At 37.1% G+C, this 23246-nt stretch overlaps 1 protein-coding gene across 2 annotated transcripts in view; it reads left to right on the forward strand.

Moving 5' to 3' along the window:
* The window catches only part of LOC135262952 (X-linked interleukin-1 receptor accessory protein-like 2), a 151653-nt gene that overhangs the window by 21706 nt on the left and 106701 nt on the right, over window positions 1-23246 (forward strand). For both annotated transcript variants that reach the window (XM_064350418.1, XM_064350419.1), the window contains exon 2: window positions 8111-8212. In XM_064350418.1, coding sequence (XP_064206488.1) covers window positions 8131-8212 — 82 coding nt within the window. In that variant the 5' untranslated portion in view covers window positions 8111-8130. The remainder of the gene's footprint in view (window positions 1-8110; window positions 8213-23246) is intronic.

Here is a 23246-nt window from a genome sequence, read left to right on the forward strand (position 1 = left end):
GACCTTTGGTATGCACTTATTGTACGTCACTTTGGATGAAAGTGTCTGCCAAATAAATGTAATGAAATGGATAACAAGATAACAGTCTTTTTGGCTGGAACGCAACAACGGGGCCAGCCCTACAAACGCGAATGTCTGTGAGTGACTGACTGACTGAGTGATGAAGTTACACCATTGGTCGGCCGGATCACGTGTGTTAGGTCCAGCCATATACTGGGTTTTAACCTGGTCTTGTTAGATAATATGTTGGACTGGTTGTGTTGGAAAGCTTTGTGATAACATGGAACAAGTATTGCATAATAACTTAAACTTCCGTTTTTTTTTGCCATTTTCTCACCTATAGCCATTTTATTTTTTTTCAGAAGCAGATTTTTATTCTTTCAGAACAGAGTTCACTGAATTTTTTGTAAATGTGTGGCTGTACATAGCACAAAGCGGATTTTGTTGGCTCAAAAATGTCTTATTTTTAATAGCAGTGAGTTGCAAAGAAAAATCTGATTGTCATATGTATATTTTCCTGAAAAATACAATTATGGATTTCATATTGTACCATGAATTCAGTGCATTTCTGAGCATAAATGAATGAATGAATGAATGAATGAATGTATGAATAAAATATTTGATGAGCTTCTCCAGCAGAAGCGATATACACTACATGGCCAAAAGTACATGGACACCTGTCATCCAACATATCATCCAAAATTATGGGCATTAATATGGAGTTTGTCCACCCTTTGCTGCTATAACAACCTCCACTCTTCTGGGAAGGCTTTATACTAGACATTGGAGTGTTGCTGCAGGGACTTGCTTCCATTCAGCCAGTAGGGCATTAGTGAGGTTGAGCACTGATTGGGCTATTAGGCCTGGCTTGCAGTTGGCTTTCCAATTGATCCCAAAGGTGCTGGATGCGGTTGAGGTCAGGGCTCTGTGCAGGCCAATCAAGTTCTTCCACACTATTCTTGACAAAACCATTTATATTTCGACCTTGCTGTGTGCCCGAGGGATTGCCATGCTGAAACAGGAAAAGGCCTTCCCCAAACTGTTGTGGAAGCACAGAATTGTCTAGAATGTGATTGGATGCTGTAGCATCAAGATTTGCCTTCACTGTAACTGAAAAGGGGCCTAGCCGAAACCATGAAAAACAGCCCCAGACCAAGGGGTGCCGTGATTTTTTTGGTCATATCGTAAATGATGGTTAAAAATGATTTACATTGTATAAGTCTCCGATTATTATTGGTGAATAGCTTCAAAATTATTTTTATTGCTTAAGTCTACAGATCTCATTGGTGGACAACAGATTCAGGAACTGGATGTTTTTTTGTTTGGATTGTGAGCGAAGGAAAAAAAGGGTTCATATTGTGAGACATATTGCACATTCTTTTAAGTCATGGTTTCATGAGGTCAAAGTATTTGTGCTACAGTCTTGTTTCCTGGAGATGTGTGAAGTGTAACACATATAGCTGTGGCATATGTGTGATAAATTCAACGAATAACAACCCATAATTAAACTCCTTTGGTTTCACTGTTGATACAATACATTTGCAAGGTGTATTTTACAGGCCATATGAGGGGAAAAAGCAAATAAATAACACATGAAAGCAGAAAAATGATGGTTAGAGAAAATGATTGATGCTTTATTAAAGAGGAAATAATAACTTATTCAAAAAATCTCAAAGTAAACATGAGACTTTATTGTGCGTCAATTTTACATACCGGTTATAGAAGAACCATTTATAAAGGGGAAATGTAGAGATATGTCATGGTATATTCTTGGTATAAATAATAATTGAGATATATTATGTTGTATTATAATAATAATACAAATGAAATTACTTACCATTATTTTTTAAATCCAGATGTTAATTGTCTTTCCTGAAGGATGAATTCTGTAGATTTGTTTGTATGGGGGAACCCACAGTACTGTGTTGCTCTGATACTGAAGTCTTACAGTTAAGGCTGTCTTCACCCAAAGAAAATCTTGGTCGACTGGCAGTTTTTTAGACTAAGCGATTCTAAGAAATTATTTTCTTACATATTTAAAGACTGTTGTATATATTGCACTGTTGTTGTCTCTTCCTTTTGACAAAGTCTTTGATGAAGTTAATGATGGTTTACACTTGGGGGACAGCGCAGAAACCGGAAATGTACCTGAGCATTTGCGACGTCACTGCGCCTATACTCTCAGTGCTGACCCGAGGGTTCTACAATAGGCTATAAAGAATGGACTGCCTTATCATTTGGCTACTAAACCAAAAAAATATTTCTAATAATGCATTATCTGTTTGCTAGTTTATTGGGATAATTAAATGAATCCTAATTAAAACATAAATGCAGTGCCATTAGACGTGGATCCAGTGTGATCATGTCCTTAAATAAAATTGCAGATTACTTTTTAGAAGTATTTTTTTACTGTGAATTATAAAGCAGGAATAACAAGGTAAACAGTAATAAGAACAGCTTTTATGTGATATGCTTTTAAAAGCTCATTTGTCCAGAACCAAAAACACAACAAACATCACTATAAACAACATAATGAAAAATCCTGTTTGTTCAGAGAGAGAAAAAATTAATTAATACCAATACACGTTTAATGCAAAATTAGAATATGCTAAAAATAAGAATTGCACGAATCCAAACATAGGTGTAGGCTGTTCTATAGACCACGCCTGACAATTACACAGTAAAATGTCCAATGTTGATTTATTGTAGATAACTGTTGATCCCACATTCCGGACTGGGACCAAATGTTCTCAGTTAAGTGTTGGATTAGCACTGTTAGAGATCAGTTAACACTGTTCGATTATTACTGTGTATATCTGCTAACACAAGATAGTGGGCTACAAGCCTTAGCTCCTGTGCAATAAAAAAAAATGTGATCGCTACTAAACAATTGACTGACCGACTAAAGGAAGTCAGCCATCTTACACAAGGGTTAACTGGAAAACAACTGTATTTTGAGTAAAGAACTGCTGTATATGATGCAATGAATAGATTAATTTTAATATGGAGCTGAAAACAGGGTTGTGCTTGATAAAAATCTGCAAAATTGCAGCATATTGGTGAAGTGCTAGACTCCCCTTTCTTTTTTTGGCAGACAAGCAATTTCCAAAGATCTGTCTTCATGATGGCCTAATTAAAAGTGAAAATTGCTCAGCGAATATTAAGAGCCTTAAGCCACATGTGCGCACCGTACATGCAATGAATCAGAAATCAGTACCTGGATTTGAAAGCCCTGGACATCTAGTTTCTGGATGAGTGGCTAAATGTGGATGATACAAAATGGAAAAAACAGAAAGAAATGAAGGAGACAAAATTGCACCTATATTACACATATCCTGCAGTCTGAGGTGTTCACTGGCTTGTGAAACTATGCATATAAAGGTCATCATGTCCACCATGCTTGAAAGATCCCCTCTCCCTAATTATTTTGGATTAGCATTTTAGACTACACTTTTGCAACAGCAGCCACCTGGAAAAAATCAGGGAGAGTCGGTATATATGTAACAGGTTTTGGATTTTGTGCATTTACTCACAAAATATTTAGCCTAGTGCCATGAAAATTTACTTCAAACAGCTACTACAAACTTGTCAGTAGTCATTACCTGTTTGAATTACATTCAAACTTAATCGAGTCGGAATACAATTTAAACCAAAATACAAGCAGTCAGATGTTAAAATACAACCTAGTCAGTATAATTGTAACAAAGGGACGGGCTAATTTTATAGTAAATAAAAATGCCCTAAAATGCGTGTATGGAAGTTTTGTTCTGCACATACTAATGCTAGTCTAGGAAACACATTTTTAATGGTAACGTGAAACCAACCACATCCTCAGATTATGGGGCTTTATTTATGAAAAACATTGACGCATAAGCAGCTTCGTAACTTATTGTGAATTGTGTTGTGGTAATATCAAAATGATGAGGAAAGCGGCTTGTGTTTGTTTCCAAACACCCATGTAAGCTTTTTCAAAGCAAACAGCGTACTACACAGACCAATCTGGTATATGCTTATTAGAAATACCTGTGACTAGGTGGCTTTTTATTTTTCATTAACCACTTGGAGCATCTTGAAGACATTGCTTTGTAAACGCAGCAAGCAAATCAGCTGAACATGTTTAACATTAAACATGTTGATGAGTTCAGATAATTTCTTTATAACAAATATTAAACACCATTTAATGTGCCTGATGTGTCTTCATCATCATCTAGTGTCCCTGATCTCCAAATCTGAAGCCCTCTCCATGAACTCCCTGTGTACCAACCCTCTCGTTCTCTTTTTATTTCTAGACATTCCATAAAATTATAACAGAAGAAAAAACAACTGAGATGCACAAAAACCTTTTTTGGTCACCTAGCAAACAATTTCTGCTAAAATTGACTCCGAAAACGACAGTAACTTTTCAAGGACAGATGACTGCTTAAACTGATGTATGATTTGATTTATTGTACAAAAAATCCCCAGAATTACTTCTTGAATATATTTTTTCTTACCTTGTTCAAAAACAGTTTTAAAAAAAATATATACTTCCCACAAAAATTCTAATTGTTTTAGACTTGGTTTTTGCACTTGGTAGATGACTGAATTACACATACATAAACCTGAAATGGCTACTTGTGCAGGAGTGTACAAAATACCCCGCCAGGCAGCAGGGATTAGTACCCAGGTGTGAATGTGTTGCTCTCTCCTTCTGCATGCTATTCAGCAACTAAACGACTGATGCTTTGATATGAATAACTCAATTAAGAGTTATCAAAACTGATTTTGCACAAATAATCACTCAAAAATCATTTACTGTAATCATGTGATGATACTGAAGAAGATTCTGGGGTGAGGATGAATAATTGTGGCATTTGTAGTTATAGAAATTATGGTTTATAACTCTGCAGAGATAATGCCTCAGACACAGCCTATGTTCAGTTTTTCACTGAAATGGAGACTTTGAATAAACTCTGAAAATACAGTGTCAGGTTGGCAAATGCAGTTGGAAAAAGGCTAAAGACAACAGTGTGAAGTGCTACCAATTTGTGTGTGGTCACACAAACCACCAATGCTGTGCATTCTCTGGATTTGAAGAGTAAGAGTGCGCTCCAAATAGTGGAAACAGGAGAAGGGAGAAGCGTACTGAATTTCTAGAGTGTACTGACGGTAGGAATGACTATTTTAAATATTGCACTTATTGTTTCTTTAACTGCTTTTTCCATTTTGTCTTGTTTTGCACATTTTAGCATTTTTCTCAGTGTACCTGTCATATGCCTTGCTACGTTTTTCCCTTAGCCTGTATAGCAAAACCACTATATTTTAGAAATAAAAATGCTGAAATTGATTCAGTTGTGTCTTTTATTATAGTTTTGCAACATACAGTGTCATAATCTTTATTGAATTAGGTCACTGTGGGTGCAGAAATAGATGCTATGATGCTGGACGAGCCTGGATGTTGCTGGGTATCAAGCGTGGCGGTAATAGGAGGTAAAAATACTTTGCCTTTCTTGTGTTAAGGAGAAAGAGAGCACTGGTGAGCTGTGTAACTGCTAAGGACCTGGTAGGCTGAAGAAGACCTCCACAGTTGATGACTGAAGAATTATCACCATAATGAAGAAAAAACCCCAAACATTTGTCCAACAGATCAGAAACTCTAGGAGGCAGGCATGGATGTGTCAGTGACTGCTGTCTGTAGAATACCTCGCGAAAAGAACTACAGAGACTACACTGCAAAACGCAAACCACTAGTTAGCCGCAAAAACAGGATGACCAGGTTGCAGTTTGCTAAAACTTACAGTAAGAGTCTGCAGAGGAGTCTGCTGAACTCTGGAAAAAGGTCTTGTAAACGGATTCACTTTCAGCAGAGTGATGGCAAATGCAAAGTGTGTAGGCTAAAAGGAACTGCCCAAGATACGAAGCACCGCCCTCATCCGTGAAATGTGGTAGTGGTGTTATGGTTTGGGCATGTACTGTATGGCCGCTACAGGTACAGCTGATGATGTAGCAGCAGCAGAACTAATTCTGAAGTGTACAGAAGCATCTTATCTGCTCAAGTTCTAGCAAATGCCTTCAAACTCATTGGACCGTGCATCATCCTACAGCAAGACGATGATGATCCCACACATACTGCTAAAGCAAGTTTTCAAAATAAAGGGTCAATGGCATGGCTTTTTCCAATGCTGACAGAAGAAATTAGATAACAACGTGATGTGCTTGGTTAGTACCATCCATCACATATGGAGTCATACCTTCCTTGTTTTTTATCCATTGTCTTTGACTTCAGCCTGACGTGTAGTTTGAAAAAGCTGAAAGAAATTGGAGTAAGATGTCTATATGCACCAATAAATAAATAAATAAATAAAAAAGATTTGGCAAAAATCCAGAGATTTTAATTGGGTTTTGAACTCACCAATTATGACCTTGCACTGTTGAAGATATTCAGATAAAAACATTTTTACATGACTATTTCAATAATCGGAGTATTTCCATAATTGGGGTAAGACCAGAGTATTGGTTTACCTGTAAGTGCACCCAGTGTTACACTGAATGTTGATAACCCTGTCATTTCAAAAGCTTTAACTGCAGCTTGACCTCATTTAGATGTTATGATATAGGGATTTATCTGTCATCTATTTTTATACACTATAAGTTATTTGCAGGGTGACTATCATCACAGCAACTGTAAGAAATATTAGTAATTAGTACAAGCACTTTAGCAACAGAAAAATAAATGGTCATTTTCCAGAGTATGAGCAGAAGGTGGGAATTTCCTGGGCCTTGCTGGCCATTAGACCTGGATACTGTTAGGGGAAATGCTGTTTTGTGTGTGTGTGTGTGTGTGTGTGTGTGTGTGTGTGCATGTGTGTGCGCGTGTGCTATTAGACAGATATTCTTGCTCCTGACAGTTAGAGCATAGCTTTTTTGTATTTTCTCATTATTTGTGGAAACATTGTCCCCTTCCTCTGTCAGGTGAAGGCAGACCTGTCACAGAAAGCTGATTTCTGCAGACTAAAGCTGCCAAAACCCAGAATAATAATGGACTGTTGAGGGGATGCTACGCTGTCCTTCTTTTGTACACATTTATTACATAATTTGTTCCTTGTTGTGTAATAATCGGCTTAATGTTCAGAACAATCATTAGATTTCTGAATAGCTGCATTTTCCCATAACCCATCTTGAACAGATTTAAGTGTAACAACAGATAATGGTGGGTCAGGATGACACATGCAGTCCAGTTTTTCAGCCTGATAGTGCTTGGTAAATCAGTGCACATTTTCTAATCCTGTGCTGGGTGGTTTGAGAATTCTGCAGTGAGAGCAGTGCTGGAGAGACAATAACCCCAGTTAATGGACAACCGTAGGACTAAACCTGTAAATCCTATAAACCTCTGGCTTTCTATTAATTTTGATTATTTGGCACATGCCAGATAGATAATCCACTGATTCGCTCTTTCGTTCATTCTCAACACATTTTCTAAAAAAATATATGATTTATCTGAGGCTTACGGTATGTTCTACATAAATACTGAGGTGCAAAAAAAATTATTTGTTTCAGAGGTGTCCTTCAGTAATGCTCTATGATTTAATCTGAAACATTCCATTCTATTAATGGGTATTAATTCCCTTTATGAATGACCCACAGAAAGCTAAAAATGAAAGCTTTGAAACTTCCTAAGTTGTAGTTAACCTGCTAAAACATTTGTGTATGAAATAAAAGTAAAATTGCATGTGTTTGGGAATTTTGTCATTTTATGAATATAATTTCCTCAAATTCAAAAATAGATCCTTAGTACTCAATATGACTGGAGATTTTGTCATACCCCTTCAGTCAGCGAACATGGGGGAAAAAAAGAAGCAAAACAACATCTGTGTTGGTCTAGCATAATCAAGAGTAAAAGATGTGTAAATGCCAAGCTATTTCAGAGAATGGATTGTCCTATTAGAGTAAACAGATTGGAGCGCCTTGTAAATAAGAAATTGCCAGGCTACTGTTTGATATCACACACTGTGTTAAAAGTCAAGCCGCAGACATCCTTTACCCAGCTGTGAATATTAATGTCAATTTCAAAAAAGGTCTGACGGGGTGATAAACCAAAATGTCCTTACTTGTGTCTTCTTTGTGTTGTCAGCTACCGAGGAAATCTTAAAAATGAAGCCATCCACCCTCATGGTTCTCCTCATCAGCTCAGCTGCTTGCATCAATTTGAAATTCATCTCAAAGAGAAACTCTGGTAAGCTCACGTGTTGTATAACATTCATTATGTAAACATCGAAAGGTTTATTGATGGGCCTTTGCCAGTATCGGTACATATCCCAGCTCCCATTAATGCTTTCTTATGTTATAATGTAATAAAGCAGGTGTATTGTGCAGATCAGTCATTAATGGTTATATGAATTTAAGAAGTTTTGACATGTGTGATCACAGCATTAGTGTTTGGGTAAATAGCCACCAGAAGCAGTCTGCTGCCTAGCTAAGATACGAGTGCTTGCAGTCGCTCTGGATAGAAATACCACATGTTACGTGTTCCTGAGACTCCTCTTTCCGCTGCTCTCTTCATTTTGAGGCTGCGATAGTGTTGTCACTGCCATGCCAAACATATTCCTGGGCTGGTAATTCAGAGGAGAAGCTGAGAGGTTTAGAATGCATATTCCAGTGGAGCGTCGGCTTTGAAAACCGGCGTACTGTGTGTTTTCGGCCGCCTCACATTGTGAGCCTGTTTGTGTGTGGGTGAGTGTGTGGTGGGCAATTATACCATCAGAGCCAAGTGGGCTTTTATGTGGGCAGAAGAAACACAGGCAATCTTGTCTGTCAGTTGCATCCCCAGCATGAGATTTCAAGTGTTAAATCCAATAGACGATGATCTGGCGGAATGCTCGGTTTATTATGTTCGCAATCATCTCCTCGAGAATACATATCTAACGAATTGCGCAGAGAGAGCTGGAGGCGTAAAGATACGGTAATGCTAAATAAAACCTTTTCGACAGAATGTTGGTTGTTATGTTGGAGCAAAATTTCTTCATCTGTTCCCTTCAGCTTTGAATGCGTATATATTAAATACTTAATTTTTTAAAAAGTAACACTTCTCCAATTAATTATACATACCCACATACTAAATAACAAAACAAACTGATCATGTGACCACCTGCAGATTGTGTATTTATTTTTTCACAATGAAATTATACCTTAATAGGCTTATTAGAGCTTGAGAGCTTGAACAATTACAATTAGCAATGCGATAAGTGACAAAACACATTATAAAAGATACAACTGCCAACTAATCACTGAATATTAGGATGGCATTAGTCGTTTTTGTCCTCAGTATGCAGACCTAGAGATTTACTGGTGGAAGTCTGTCTCACCTCAAAATGGACCATGACTGCCTGCCAGAATTATGCCATTCCTATCCTATAATTTATTAAATTATATATATATATTCAGGACATGGAAGCTACTTTAAAATAATAGGTACAGCAGTTTTTTCAAGTTTCATAAAATTGAAAAAGTACCATGTTCTAAATGGGGAAAAACCCTGTCAGTCGGGTGGTACCAGAGTTACTGGTATTTATCTTTAATCTCGTTTTCATTTAACAGTCATTCTCAGTGCAAAAGTTGTGTATAGCCAAAAAAAATACATAAATCAGTATTACATGTATTAACAAATTCTGAATCACTTAACCTACTGGCGGTGTGGAGTTAGACATCTAACATCTACAAAACAAATGTTTTACAGACACTGCATCCATTCTGTTTGTTGTCAAAATTTATCAAGTTATTCTTGGTATTTGTAGAATTCCATACATCCTTTTGGGTGATGAAAATATGTACATCAAGGTTTGTTCTTTATAATGTAAGATAGTAGAAAGTGTGCTTGACTTTTTTGTCGATCAGATGTGAAAGAGGACAGTATGTTGGGAGTTTAAGTCTTGTAGTCAGCAAGTAGGAAACATGCAGAGCTCTTTACACACACTAATCAGAAGAACTGTCTAAAGTCTTCTCAGTGCAACCCAAAAATAAGTCTGACATAGCGGAAGGTTGCATTTCGGAGCAAAATTAACTATCTTTAATCTATGTTGTTGGTTACTGCAGCCATCTAGAACAAACATTTTATGGTCAGCATTAACCAGCTTCATAAAGCAATCATGATGCATTTTTGAACATTCATGAAAATTCATGAACATCTCTAAGCATCATAGAATGGTAACAATGATACATAGATTTATGCATCTACTGTATGTAAGTGCAATTTAGTGCTCCTTTGGTTGAAGAGTGAAAGGTAGTTGGATGTTTTATTTCACTTACATAGCTTGGTACACTTAAAAACTCAGGTTGTGAATAATTTTAGTAACAAAACCTAAAATAATAAACATAAATAATAAAGCCTTATTTCAAACTTGAATGATGGAAAGGTAAAAGATAAAAAATAAACTAATAAAGCTGTCTCTCTAGGTAATTAGAATTCCTTGACTATCTGTATATTTGCAGGACAGCTGTCAACTGGTTTGCTTCCTACCTCGACTGTTGCGCCTTCCAGGTTGCATGGGGGTTGGGGGTTCTGTCTTTTACAATACATTACATTACATTTGTTTGGCAGATGCTTTTATCCAAAGCGACGTACAAAAGTGCATACCAAAGGTCACTGGAACAACTACATTGGAAAACACAGGTCCGATAGGGTACAATACTCATTTTGTACAGTTATTCAATGCCAAGAACACAGAAAGTCCAGTTTTCATAGTGAAGATTACTCTGATCTAACCTATGCTAAGTGAAACTATGGGGCATTACAAGCTACAACATCAAGACGATATAAAGTACAAATACAAGTACAAAGTACTTCTGTCCTCTCCTATTCTCTCTTTTTTGGTATTTTGGTTCTGTCATCTCTTCCCATCCCTTGTCATTGCTATATTGATGACACACAAGTCTTTCCCTTCTTCCCCCGACCGATTTATTGGTCTCGGCACGCATCTTGCCAACAAGCTATTTAAAGCTGGATGACAAATCATCAACTAAAGCTCAGCTTGGTTAAAACTGAGATACTATACTACTCAGCTAAGTCCCCACTGGAAAATGAATGGAACCTCACGTCACTGCCTTCATCTGCTAGGAATCTCGTTGTGGCTGGGACTGACCCTCTCTGAGAGCGTCATGACAGTTTGTCTGGCAGGAAGATTCTTCCTTTACGACATCCAGAGACCCTGCCCCTTCTGCACCACCTACTCAGCCCAGCTCTTGGGGCAGGCATTGATGATCTCCCATCTGGACTAGGGCAACAGCTCACTCAGAATGCTGCTGATTGTAAATGGTAAATGGACTGCATTTATATAGCGCTTTTATCCAAAGCGCTTTACAATTGATGCCTCTCATTCGCCAGAGCAGTTAGGGATTAGGGATTAGGTGTCTTGCTCAAGGACACTTCGACATGCCCAGGGTGGGGTTTGAACCAGCAACCCTCCGACTGCCAGACAATCGGTCTTACCTCCTGAGCTATGTCGCCCCTCTGATTGTGTGATGTACAATCTCAGTTCACTATCTGGCCAGCAGAGGATGGGCTCCCCCTCTATAGGTGGGTTCCTCCTGAGATTTCTTCCCATTTGTTGTAGGGTTTGATTTGATAAAGGGTTAACATACTCATATTAAAGGGAAAAGTGATGTGTGGGGAACAAGGGAAGGGGAGTGGGTGATCTCATTTTCCATAAAGAATCTAAACCCCCATCACATCCACGGGTAATTAGTTCTTCTTAAACCAACCTCGTTTGTAACTGTACTACTGTCTCTGGTCACAAAACTACTGAACTTGAATTCAGTCTGACCAGCCTTCATTTGCCACCACCCAATTTGCACTTCAGTTTTACAATTGCACTTTGCCTGTAAAAATAGGACCCATTGAGTCTGAGTCTGAGGTAGAGCAACAATAGGTTTGCAGTGACAAGTGTACTCTCCCCATTTTGGTGGACAGATGGACATACTGAGCTCTGAGGGAGGGCTGGGTCAAACTAGGTAAAGCGAGATGAAAACCACATGAGCCAATGAAGGGGGACTTGCTTGATTTTGAGAGACTGCAGTTAATAGTCTAGTTAATAGACTTCCATTTATTTTTCTTCATTTGTCTTTCTCAGTCATACTTTCGACCTTTTGCTTGTCTCCTTTTCTTATGCAACATAAGCCTTAATCTATTAATCTATTTGCTAAATCTAAAGCCAAGATTGTTAATGGATTACAAATGCTAGTTGAAGGTATATTCTCTCTGTGCACTCAGGAAATAAAGTGCAGTTGAGCTTTATGGCAATCAGAGAAAGAATTAAAATGTCTTCTCTTACTCACGCCTGCCCTCTTTTCTCGCAAAATCCCAAATTAACCACAGAAACAGGAGTTGGATGGATGCAGCCTGTCTCCCTGCCACTGTGTAATTAAGCCATGCACTTGTCTTTGAATGTCCTTGGCTATGTGATTTTGCCAGGGAGGGGTGCATACTACAAAACCACATGCAGTCCATAGTGCCTTCCCTTCTTGCAGTCAGCTACCCACTGGGTTTATAGTTGTTTATGTGTTATTTGGTGCTTTCTGTGTGAAAGCTGCAGAATGGAGAACAGCCCCGGTGCATCATATGTGCATATGCTTCCTCCAATAAAATGTACAGTACAGGATGTAGACTAATGTAATAGCAAGCAATAAAATACATTTCTTATTTTTTAAATAAATCATTTATTTGGTCAAGAGAGTTTATAAAACATTTAACATAAAATGTCCCGCAACGGCTATATACATGTAATGTGATGATACAATTTATTAGAATTTGAGTTGTAATTAGTGAGTTCAGTTGTACTGTTAATGTTCCCAGTGGTGAGTGATGAAAAAAGCACTTGAAAGGGCAAAAAATTTAATGGGTCAGAAACGAAGCATTGGCCAGGTATCACATCTATATCATATTTATCACCACATAGGAATTGAAATTGTGGGTATCGAATCCTATATTATTTTTTGCTGCTTAGACTTCAAGGAAAGGATTAAATATGTATTGTACATGTGATTGGATTTGGGTCACTTAAAAGAGTCTGTCTAAACAAGGCCTTCGTTTCACATTCAGTTGTCAAGTCAGGAAATGGAGGATCCGTAGTGGCTATAATGTCATGGCACAACTGTTGTTAATGTGAGTGCTCGTGCAGGGTACCTGCAGGGTGCACCAGGCCATTTGTGGCATGGGGCTCAAGCGGAGCGTGGCTTGTTGAAAATCACCAGCTCGTAATAATGCGAATAAAGAATCCAATGTTTGAAGACTGTTCTGCTTATGGGAAATAGATCTCTGACTGAACCCACACTTGCAGTATCAAGGGTCAAAGAAGCATGCGTTTTTTTTTTAGAAAGTGTTTAACAAGAATTAAATTATTTATCCCTCCACTGTAGTAACAGCAGGATTATTCAGTTTTTTGTACATTCCATCTCTTTGGTGGCCATGTAATGCAACAATCTATATGTGATTGCACCCAGGGTACAGTATCTCCTAGATTAGAATATTCCACTAAAGAACAGGAAGTTCAGCTGAGGATTTATTTGTTCCCCCCTAGTCCCCCACCCACAGCAATGTTTTAATAATACTATACAACCACAATGTACATTTCACAACCTACATTTGTACAAGCACTTAAATGTAAAATACACTGCTCTGAGTGGACTCTCAGTATAGCAATATTAAGTGTTTTTATGATGCATGGCTATATGCACATGTAACACAAACTGTTTTATTAATAGCAGATAAACTTAAAAAAGGCAGCACAGATAAATGTTAATTCTTGGAGTGCATGTTTTCTGATTCATTTATATTTGTATTTTTTGCATTTATACATATTGTGTTATGGCAGTATGAAGGTAGAAATTCCAGACTAAGGAACCTCTATATTTGATTGAGCATTTACTATGTGCAGTATAGAAGGGGGGATGCGGGGAGGGGGACTGAAAAACTTTCTCAGATTTCAAACTTTGTGGATGTATTTTCTTCTTGTTTTAACAGAAAGAGACTGGGTTCAAGCCATAAAACAAATTGACAAAGAAACATTGCCTTGCCCTTTGTCTTTCAGAAAAGGTGTGATTTCATCTTAGGAACATACTGTACACCCACCCTCCAGCTTGCTCTGTCAAGATATAAAAGTACCTGTAGAGCTGCCGCAAGTAAGCATGGCTTTGGCAAATTAAAATTTATGTAGTTCAATTATTTAGCCTGTTAAATAATCAATGTTTCCCTGCTTTGAAAGAAAAACAATCATGTGCACATTCATTCGGTGGTGCCAATACAGGATTTACATTATACCTCCTTATTATGGCCAGCTAAAATTCTCCCTGAACTTTAATTTACATATAGATGCAAATTCTATTTTTGCACCAACGTCTATGCAGAGGAAATAAAATCTTACATTTGAAATTATTCGAAAGTTAAAGTTAATGACAAATGTTGTGTGAATCCGGACATATTGTTTCACTCTTTTATTTAATATCATCTGAAAAACATTCAAGATCTCTTTTAATTTTTTTTGCTGGCATCTAAGCTTCAGGACACAACATACATCATTTTCTTTGTATGGAAATATCATAGTTCTGTTGCATTGTTAAGAATTATATTTAAAAAATATTCTCTAGAAGGGATATTTGTTTTTGCTATATGATTGAGTTTTAGGGAAGTGTTTACAAGAGTGTTGCAGTATGTAATACCCCCAGGGTAGGGCATTATATCAATCCCTTAATAATTTTTTAATGCTTTGTACTATGCCAGGCTAAGGATATTAGATTCTAATAATTAATTTAATAAGGACTCTGTTTGCTCCAACTGTAATAAAAGTAACACATGATATGGTGACCTCATATCCAGCTGGCATATTTACTCCTAATCAGAACATATGTGACTTATTTCTGAATGAACTCACACACGTACCGTATCCTCACAAAGACTGCTTTGACTTTTGTTATATCCTATGGTGTCTGTCGCAAAGAAAACTGTCCTGCAAATGATTACCGTTCTTTGATATTTGGTTTCCACTGTTGCGAATGTGGGCGGCTTGACAGATTTCTTGATGGAGTGACTTGCTGTGAATACTAAGAAAGCTCTAATGAACTTTGGTGGTAAGCTGTGCCCACAGGATGGCCCTTTAATGGTAATGTCTGTTTAATCACATCTTAATGTACCTGAACCCAGCAGCTGCGTCCTTGCCCACACACGACTCTACGCTGCACTGTTAACAAGCTGCTTCAGCTGAGAGAAGGTGGCCTGTGTACAAGCCTTTTGAAGTCTGCGTTTATACCAGTCACTAATCTGCATTTTTGAGCAATGCATTCTGTGTTTTCTCTGGCGAAGTAGGTTGTGCACTTATGTGACCCCCCTCCCGACCCACACAAAACATTTTATCTCCATAAAATGGAATTTTCAGGAACATCATAAAATGTAAAATGTTTCCCTTTAACAACATAGCATATTTCTTTGAGGTCTCATTGGGCTTTGGATCAACTTTATAAGTTAAGATATGTGACAATTGCAGTATGCAGAGCTTGATGAGAACTTCAGTGTGTATATAAATACAAAAATGAGAAAAAAGAGACAAAACAAATAATATTCTTCCATGAAATTGGATTTTTGCATGGTGTAGAGCAGTGGTTCTCAAACTCGGTTCTGGGGGACCACTGTGTTTCCTGGTTTTCATTCCAACCTCAGCTGCAATCCCAGTATTTTAATGATTCTACTAATCAACCACCAGAGTCTTTGCTAAGCACCTTGATTAGTAGAATCAGATGCACCCACACTGGCCATTCCTGGATAAGACTGGGGACCCCAGGTCTAAAACATGAAAAGCATCTAATTATGAAAAATGAACAGCTTGTTAAAAATTCTGGGATTACAGTTGAGGTTGGAATGAAAACCGGCATATGCAGTTTGAGAACCGCTGGTGTAGAGAACTGAGAGGTGAATACAATAAATAGGCACACGGTAGTCAACAATACAAACATTTTGAACTAAAGGCACACCACATATTCATAACTTTCAAACACACTGTTTTCCATTTTGTTTTATTTGACATGATACAATTGTAATACAAAAAAAAAGATTTTCCATCAACCATCCATTATATCTGTACTATTTTATTGTCAGCATGAGAAGGGGATATGAAGTAGATAGAATATTTGTAGCTATACTCTCTCCGTTCTTCCACTGTATTTGGTGTTATGATACACTGCTATTTGTAGTGTGTGGAAAGCCTTACACTTTGCATTGTGTATACCTAACAGATTTTTTTTGATGACCTGTTTTCCACACTTGGTGTTGCTACTTGCGTGTGTGCCGCATCATCCTTCACTGGCCCATTGCTTGTGCCCAGTCCTCACTGCATATCTTCAGTCTGCAGTCTAGCTGTCTAACCTGTTCAAGGCTCTCCCCGACTGTTTGTATTCTCCTTTTTTCACAATAAATATCCCGGTGAATTTTCTGAGTGAACCAAATCATTGTGGTATAAATACTTGTTATATATCTGAATCCCGGGTCATGTCAGATTTACAGATTCCATTTAAATTCAACTGAACAGCGAGAAAATTGGAACATGTTCTATTTAGAAGGCAAAAGAAAAAAAAAATCTCTGACCTTCACTTTTACCTACAGAGATTCTGTATACTGAAGGCAAAAGTGAAATAAACCTCCTTGCTACTAAAATTTGAGTGTAGATAGCTGCCAATCTCTTGTAGGATGTTCACAATATTTCTGTGTATTGAAGCACTCTGAATTGCACTCTAGGTTAGGCTTATTGGCAGAGGATATGGACTCGCCCACACTGCTTTTGTCAGCTTTTCGAACATGGTCAAGTCATTGGGGATTGCAGATTGCTTTTTGTTTTTTTTCTGTAACAAACCCTACTTCATCAAAAAATAAAATAAATCTCCAAAAAGCTTGAGGAAATAATAAAAGTATAAAAGCCATGCATTGTTTTTGTACAGCTCCACAAACCCTAACACATTCCATATGGCAATATTACTGCATTGGCCATTGCATAAGGCAGACCTATGTATAAGATTCACCTCAGTCATGAGCAAACCTCTTTTTCAGAAACAGTACTGGTGAATTACTAGTCCCTCAATTATTTAACTTATAATACTGTATATAGTTTCTAATAGTTTAAACAAAATATTAGTGTGAAATAAAGATCAAATAACAAGTATAAGTAATGTTTAAGTGGGTAAATATTTCATATACATATTACTATCATGTACATACAGTATTATGCATAAAAAGTGCCAAATTCTCGGTGCTGTATAGATATGGGGCATGCCGCCCCACCAAGCCGTAACTTGGCGGGATGTCGTACCTGCCATCCCAATTAACATAATTATAAATGCAGTGCAGGTTATATTTACATATACACATTGCTTATCATTAATAGCTTCATTTTAACATACATTAAAATGCATTCATTTTTCATGAGAACTAAAAGAGGTATTGCATGCTGTCCAGCAGATCATTCTTTAGTTGGAGCTTGGTTAAACTACAAAGGAGGCATTCATGTGCAGTTTGAATGCCCTTGTCTTTGACTTTGTCAGCATGCATCTTTTGGGACCTACTTCAAATACTTACAGAAGACTGGCAGAATTGAGCCTTGTTTGTTTCCAGCATGTTCTCTCAAGCCACATAATGCTCTGCCAGCAAATCAATCTCTCGGGTTCAGGGATTTTCTGTCTCAATGTCAACTGACCTTTACAATTTCAGTCACCTAAATATTGGTTTTACCAGCAAAACTATCCTGACAAGGATTATAAAGACTGGGTTAACACCTGTATTTTTTTCCCTTATTTAACCAGTTGGAGGTATTGTGGTTTTTTGCCATTTTAGAAACTTAGAAACATAATGTTACAGTGCATACATTAATACAGAATTATGACTGAAAGTAATTAGAGCTTCCAAAAACCATTATGTTTCAGCCGTTACAGACATATAAGCAATGCAATTATAATTTACAGTTTTAACATTTATAGCAAACACCTTCAGTAAAAGTGACTTAAAGTGTATTTGGCAGGAACCGTCAGCAAAGTGACTTAACAAAAATAAATTTTACATGGTAAGCAAACAACGCAGAACATTGTGCTTATAATAATGTTTGGATTAATAAATTGTCTTAACTCTTGAATTTGAAAATCACTATCTTCATTTATGTGCTGGTCTGCAAAGACAATATTTAACTGGTGTATCAAAAATCCCATTGTGAATTTATGTACTGGGTTATTGACATATTATTGACATAACCCAACAAGCTAGTTTATCATAACCCAGTGCCTGATAGGACTGTAATCAGGTTCAGGTTATTTGAATCCCCAAGCTTTTCTATTATTCATCCAAATGAAAATGTTGCCATATATATTAAATCTCATTTATGAACCATAATGCTGTACACTAATAAAACATTAACAGGTATTACTGTTAAAATGCATGAACTGTATTGCGTTTCTTAGCATTAGCAATTGATTCGTTCCCCAGTTTATATCCTAAATTACATTATTCTCGCCATAAACATGATTTCTCAGTGATCAAATATCACCCTAATGAAAAGCAGTATCCTAAATTTTGGACAATACTCATTACTCAATATTGTTATTAGAAAATGTGCATGTGGTATTTTATCAAGTTCATTATGGATTCCTTCTATGTTATGAACAAATGGATTTAAGCTTTAGTAAATAACTTTGAGGAATGTCTCAAAAAGGGAGCAATATCAGTATGTAAGATCTGCATAGTGCTTTCAGTCTGCATCTGTTCCTCATTGTGTGACGTGCTAGAAGGTTCTCTTTGCAAGGACATAAATAATTAACTCTATGCTTCTTGTACAATACATGGAGGAGATAAATGGTGTTCAAAACTCAATTAGGCCAGGTGCATACAGTAAGCAAGCTGGTAATGTAGGCTTGGACTGCCTCAGTCTGATCCATGCATATCTTGCTGAAGTGTATTAACTGACCTAAAGAAACTCCTCTCCTGTTGAGGGGATCAAATGGGAGTCACAAATAGAAAAGCTATTAGGTTGTGCTTAATTGCCTTTTACAAATTAGAAGGGAAGTGTTGCTAATACCAACGTACCAGGGGAATTACTTATGGGAGATTGTGCAGTTTTATTTTATTATGTGACTCGTTAAAATCAGTCTAATTTTGTCCAAGTTCAAATCCAATAGAGTTGTCAGCTTGATAAAGAAGTGAATACTAACTGGTCCCCTGGTTATTAAACCATTAAGAAAACCATGTTATGCCCTCTCTGCCTTTTCTTCTTCGATGCTAGTCATCCTGTTTGTCTTTCCTGGGGAAATGAAGTTGATGGAAAACAATTTCTACATGTCATTTTTATTCTCCAGAATTCTTTAACCTCAGACCATCTCACTATCAAATGTTTTTTAAATCAGCAGTTAAAATGATGAGGCAGTATTTCAGTTTGTCCTGTTATACATTACTTGGCTCGTTATACCATACTCGTCCCTGTCTTGAAGATTCAATTGGGCAGGATATAAAAATGAATTAGAATATAAATCTCAGATTCAGTTCATCAACAGTGACCTAGCTGGGGCTGCTGTCTGCAGAGAGTGGAAGAGAAAGGCAATTTAGTCACATCTGTTCTGCATGTTGCCATTTTTATGTTATGGAGGCTAGCTTGCTATCATACTCGAAAGCTAGGAAATGTACTGCTATATGCAAAAATGTCTGTGCAGAGGAACAGACGCATTAAGCCAACACAAATGGGTGACAGCTACCCTGGTCCTCTGCAACATTGTGTGCTGTTTCCAAAGACACGCATCAGAGAGTTACGAAAACAATAACGCCTAAGGTCATTTTCTTACTCAGTTCAATTAAGCCTTCCGTGGCTGTTAGCAAGAGAAGGATGTTTCAATGTGTCACAGTTTGACAAGGTGTGCCACTTTCCAACTGGCATCATTCATTTTCCAATTTGTCCTTCTTGATCTCTCCATGACATACTGGCCTGTTCTCACATCTTCTCCCCATTATCTTACTTTGAGCGCATGGTTGATTTTACCTCCAAGAGTTTAGCACACTGAAGCAAATTTTCTTCATTATTATTTTATTTCAATCTGAATGTATCCTGGCACCCCCAGTAAGTCTCCATCGATTGAGAAGTTGTAATATTTAATATATATTTTGTTATTTTGGATGCATGTGTACTTTTCATAGCATTGTAGAGTTGTTAACCCATGTTTATAATGCAGTTTATGAGGCTGCTAACAGGTTAGCATCCACTAAATAATAAACCATGTCCCTATTCTATTCCATTAGGCCACTATCACCAAAATAAAAGTAGAGAATGTTCCAGAATGTTACAGACTGTCTGTAAATATAAAGTAGACTGTGCATGTTCACTGATCACAGCCCTACATTAAGGTTACATAACTGCTTTCTAGATTTCATAGAATGATGCTTCAGTTTGTGTTTGTAGTAGACCCTTTGGCTTTTTATCTGGCTGAGCGCTTTATGTTCTTCAATTTAACCTGACAATCGCTGGGGAAAACCTCGGCTTTCAAACAGCACCAAACCACAGAATTCAGCAGTATAAAAGCTTACTTACGGTACTCTTTACTGTGCTCTTCCATTCCATATACACAAAATATTTTATTTTGGAAACACAAGACAACCCATCAAAACTACTGCTCGCAGGGATCTGGTATTCTCCTCCAAATGACATCCAAATATTTGACAATGCAAATATTGTAAGAAAACCCCACAGCCCTATAAGAGTGGAGATTGACAGTTGATATGAGAATGGCGGTCTCGAAAGGTCTGAGAATATCTACATTATCATGATCTGAGTGTGAGCAGATCAAGTAGAAAAATCTAATTGTATTTTAAAATGTAAAATAAATCCATAATGAATATTCAACTAATAAAATGTATTTAGGTTTTCTTGGCATACCACAACAAAAAAACCAACTTTTTTTGTGTTTAGTACCGTATGTTCTCACATTCATGCTGGTGTTATCCAACATTACTTCTAACAGCATCTGCCAGATAATATCTACATCACAATATTTATCTCAGCCCAATGCACAGGTGGGCAATGAGGGACATATCAATTTCTAAATATCATGCCAACATCTGTTATTTATTTAATTCCCCCAATCATTTATGTGATCTGACATTTCAGCTACATAGTGAAAAGTCAGTGAATCACAGATAACCTTTCTTGTGTTCCTAAATCAAACTAGACAACTGTGATCCTGGAGTGCCAGTAATGTTGCTGGTTTTTGTTCATCCATGCTTGATTGCAAGAGTTTGATGGATTATTAGGAGCCTGACCCTGAATGGTGAGCTCCTGAATACCTCCAGCGCTTGGCCACATGCATTCATTAAGCTTACAAATGAATACAGTTAAAAGTGCAGTATGTTAGTTGTTTTACAACACTATTGTTTATATTTAGTTTTATTTCCTTCACATCCCATCAGATATCGATAAATGATAAGCTCTAAGAAAGAAATAACAGGAGGGGAGGGTAGTGGAACATTTTCTTCAAAACGAGCTTCAAAACTTACATATTTCACTTTAGTAGTTATACCTTTGGATGGAGCAAAAACCATGAACCAGGAACATCTGGCACTCCAGGACCAGGGTTGTCTACCCCTGTTCAAAAATGTGTATTTGATTTGTCTTGCTGTTGAATTTCCAAGGTTCTGAAATATTCCTAATCAATTTGTCCTCAGTAATTAGGTTCGCTGCCTATATGGAATGTGCAAAGTAAATACAATGGAAGGCGCTACTTGCTCTGTATTGACTTTGTCCTGAAGGTATCCCTTAGAATTTTCTCCTTGGTAGCTCAATATTTTACTAGGAAATATCTATTTATAAGCAATGCTTAATCTTCATTTTCCACTGGAGGCAATATATCAGATTGACATAATGCCATATGCTATCAGAATTCAATTTTTTCAAGAAGCATTTAATAATTTTTCTTTTTGTAACTTAGAATGAATAAAAAGTCATTTACCAGTCTTTGTCTTTTACTGTAGATCTGTAGATTAGCATTGCTGGTTTCAGACTGCCCAAAGACTCAAATATCAGTATCTGCAGGAGTATGGGGCATGTCAAAAGCAAGGGGCATATCAAAAGCAAAAGGGGTGTGTTTAAAGTATGTTTCTATTGGTTGATAATTCTGTTAGTCACACACACATTATCCAATTAAAAGCATTTTCCAAAAAAGAAGGTGTATTAAAGACTTTTGGATGTTTGTGACTGAAGAAGTGAATCCCGGCTTTGTTTCTATTGTCGGTCATGCAATCCAGCAAACGTGTTGGTGAGTAAGTGCTAAAAACAAAAGTCGTGGTAATTGTGTAAATTTGTGCATATATTTGAAAATGGCATTTGATTGTTAGTAAAATATACAGTATACTGTGTTTTATTAACCATTGTATCAAAGTCATAACTGTATTAAAATTGAGGCTAAGAAATGAATGTTAGCTGACTAATATGAGCTGGCTTGCTAACATGAATCTATACATCAGCATGAGAAAAATGTCACTTAATTTAGCTAAAATTATTAAACGTCCTATAACTATTAACTATTAAACTTCCTATAATTTGATATCAGTCTTTCACATCACTGTGGAGGAATTATAGCCCACTCTCTGTGCAGAACTACTTTAATTCAAATTACTAGGTTTCCAAGCATTAACTACTCATTTAAGTCCTGCCACAGCATCTCAGGACTGGCTAGGCTACTCAAAAACTTTAATTTTGTTTGGGAAGTTTTTTGTGTTTGGGATCATTGCATGTCTTGCTACATAACACAATTATGCGTCAGCTTCTCCTCAGAGACAGATGACCGGACGTTAAAAATTTTCTGGTACAAGTCAGAATTCATGGTTCCTTCAATAATGGCAAGTTGTCCAGGTCTGGAGGCAGCAAAGCATCCCCACATGTTCACATTACCACCATCATTTTTGACTTTTGATGTTCTTAATGTGAAATGCTGTATTTGCTTTATGCCAGACCTAATGTGACCCATGTCATCCAAAAAGTTCCGCTATTGACTAATCTGACTCAAAAGTAATACTGAAGGAAAATTCACTGTACAGTTACCCAACAAAAATGATTAGGCTTTACAACAACAGTAACAACTATAATTTAGCCTAAATAATGTAAAAAATTGACAGCTATATTAAATAAATAGATTCTAAATGCCACCATTTTTGCATAAGTTGTCCATTTAACAAGCACCCCCTCCCTGCAGTCTCATCTTCAAGTATACCCCCC

The sequence above is a fragment of the Anguilla rostrata genome, chromosome 9 (genome assembly GCF_018555375.3).
Source record: "Anguilla rostrata isolate EN2019 chromosome 9, ASM1855537v3, whole genome shotgun sequence".
Lineage (NCBI taxonomy): Eukaryota > Metazoa > Chordata > Actinopteri > Anguilliformes > Anguillidae > Anguilla > Anguilla rostrata.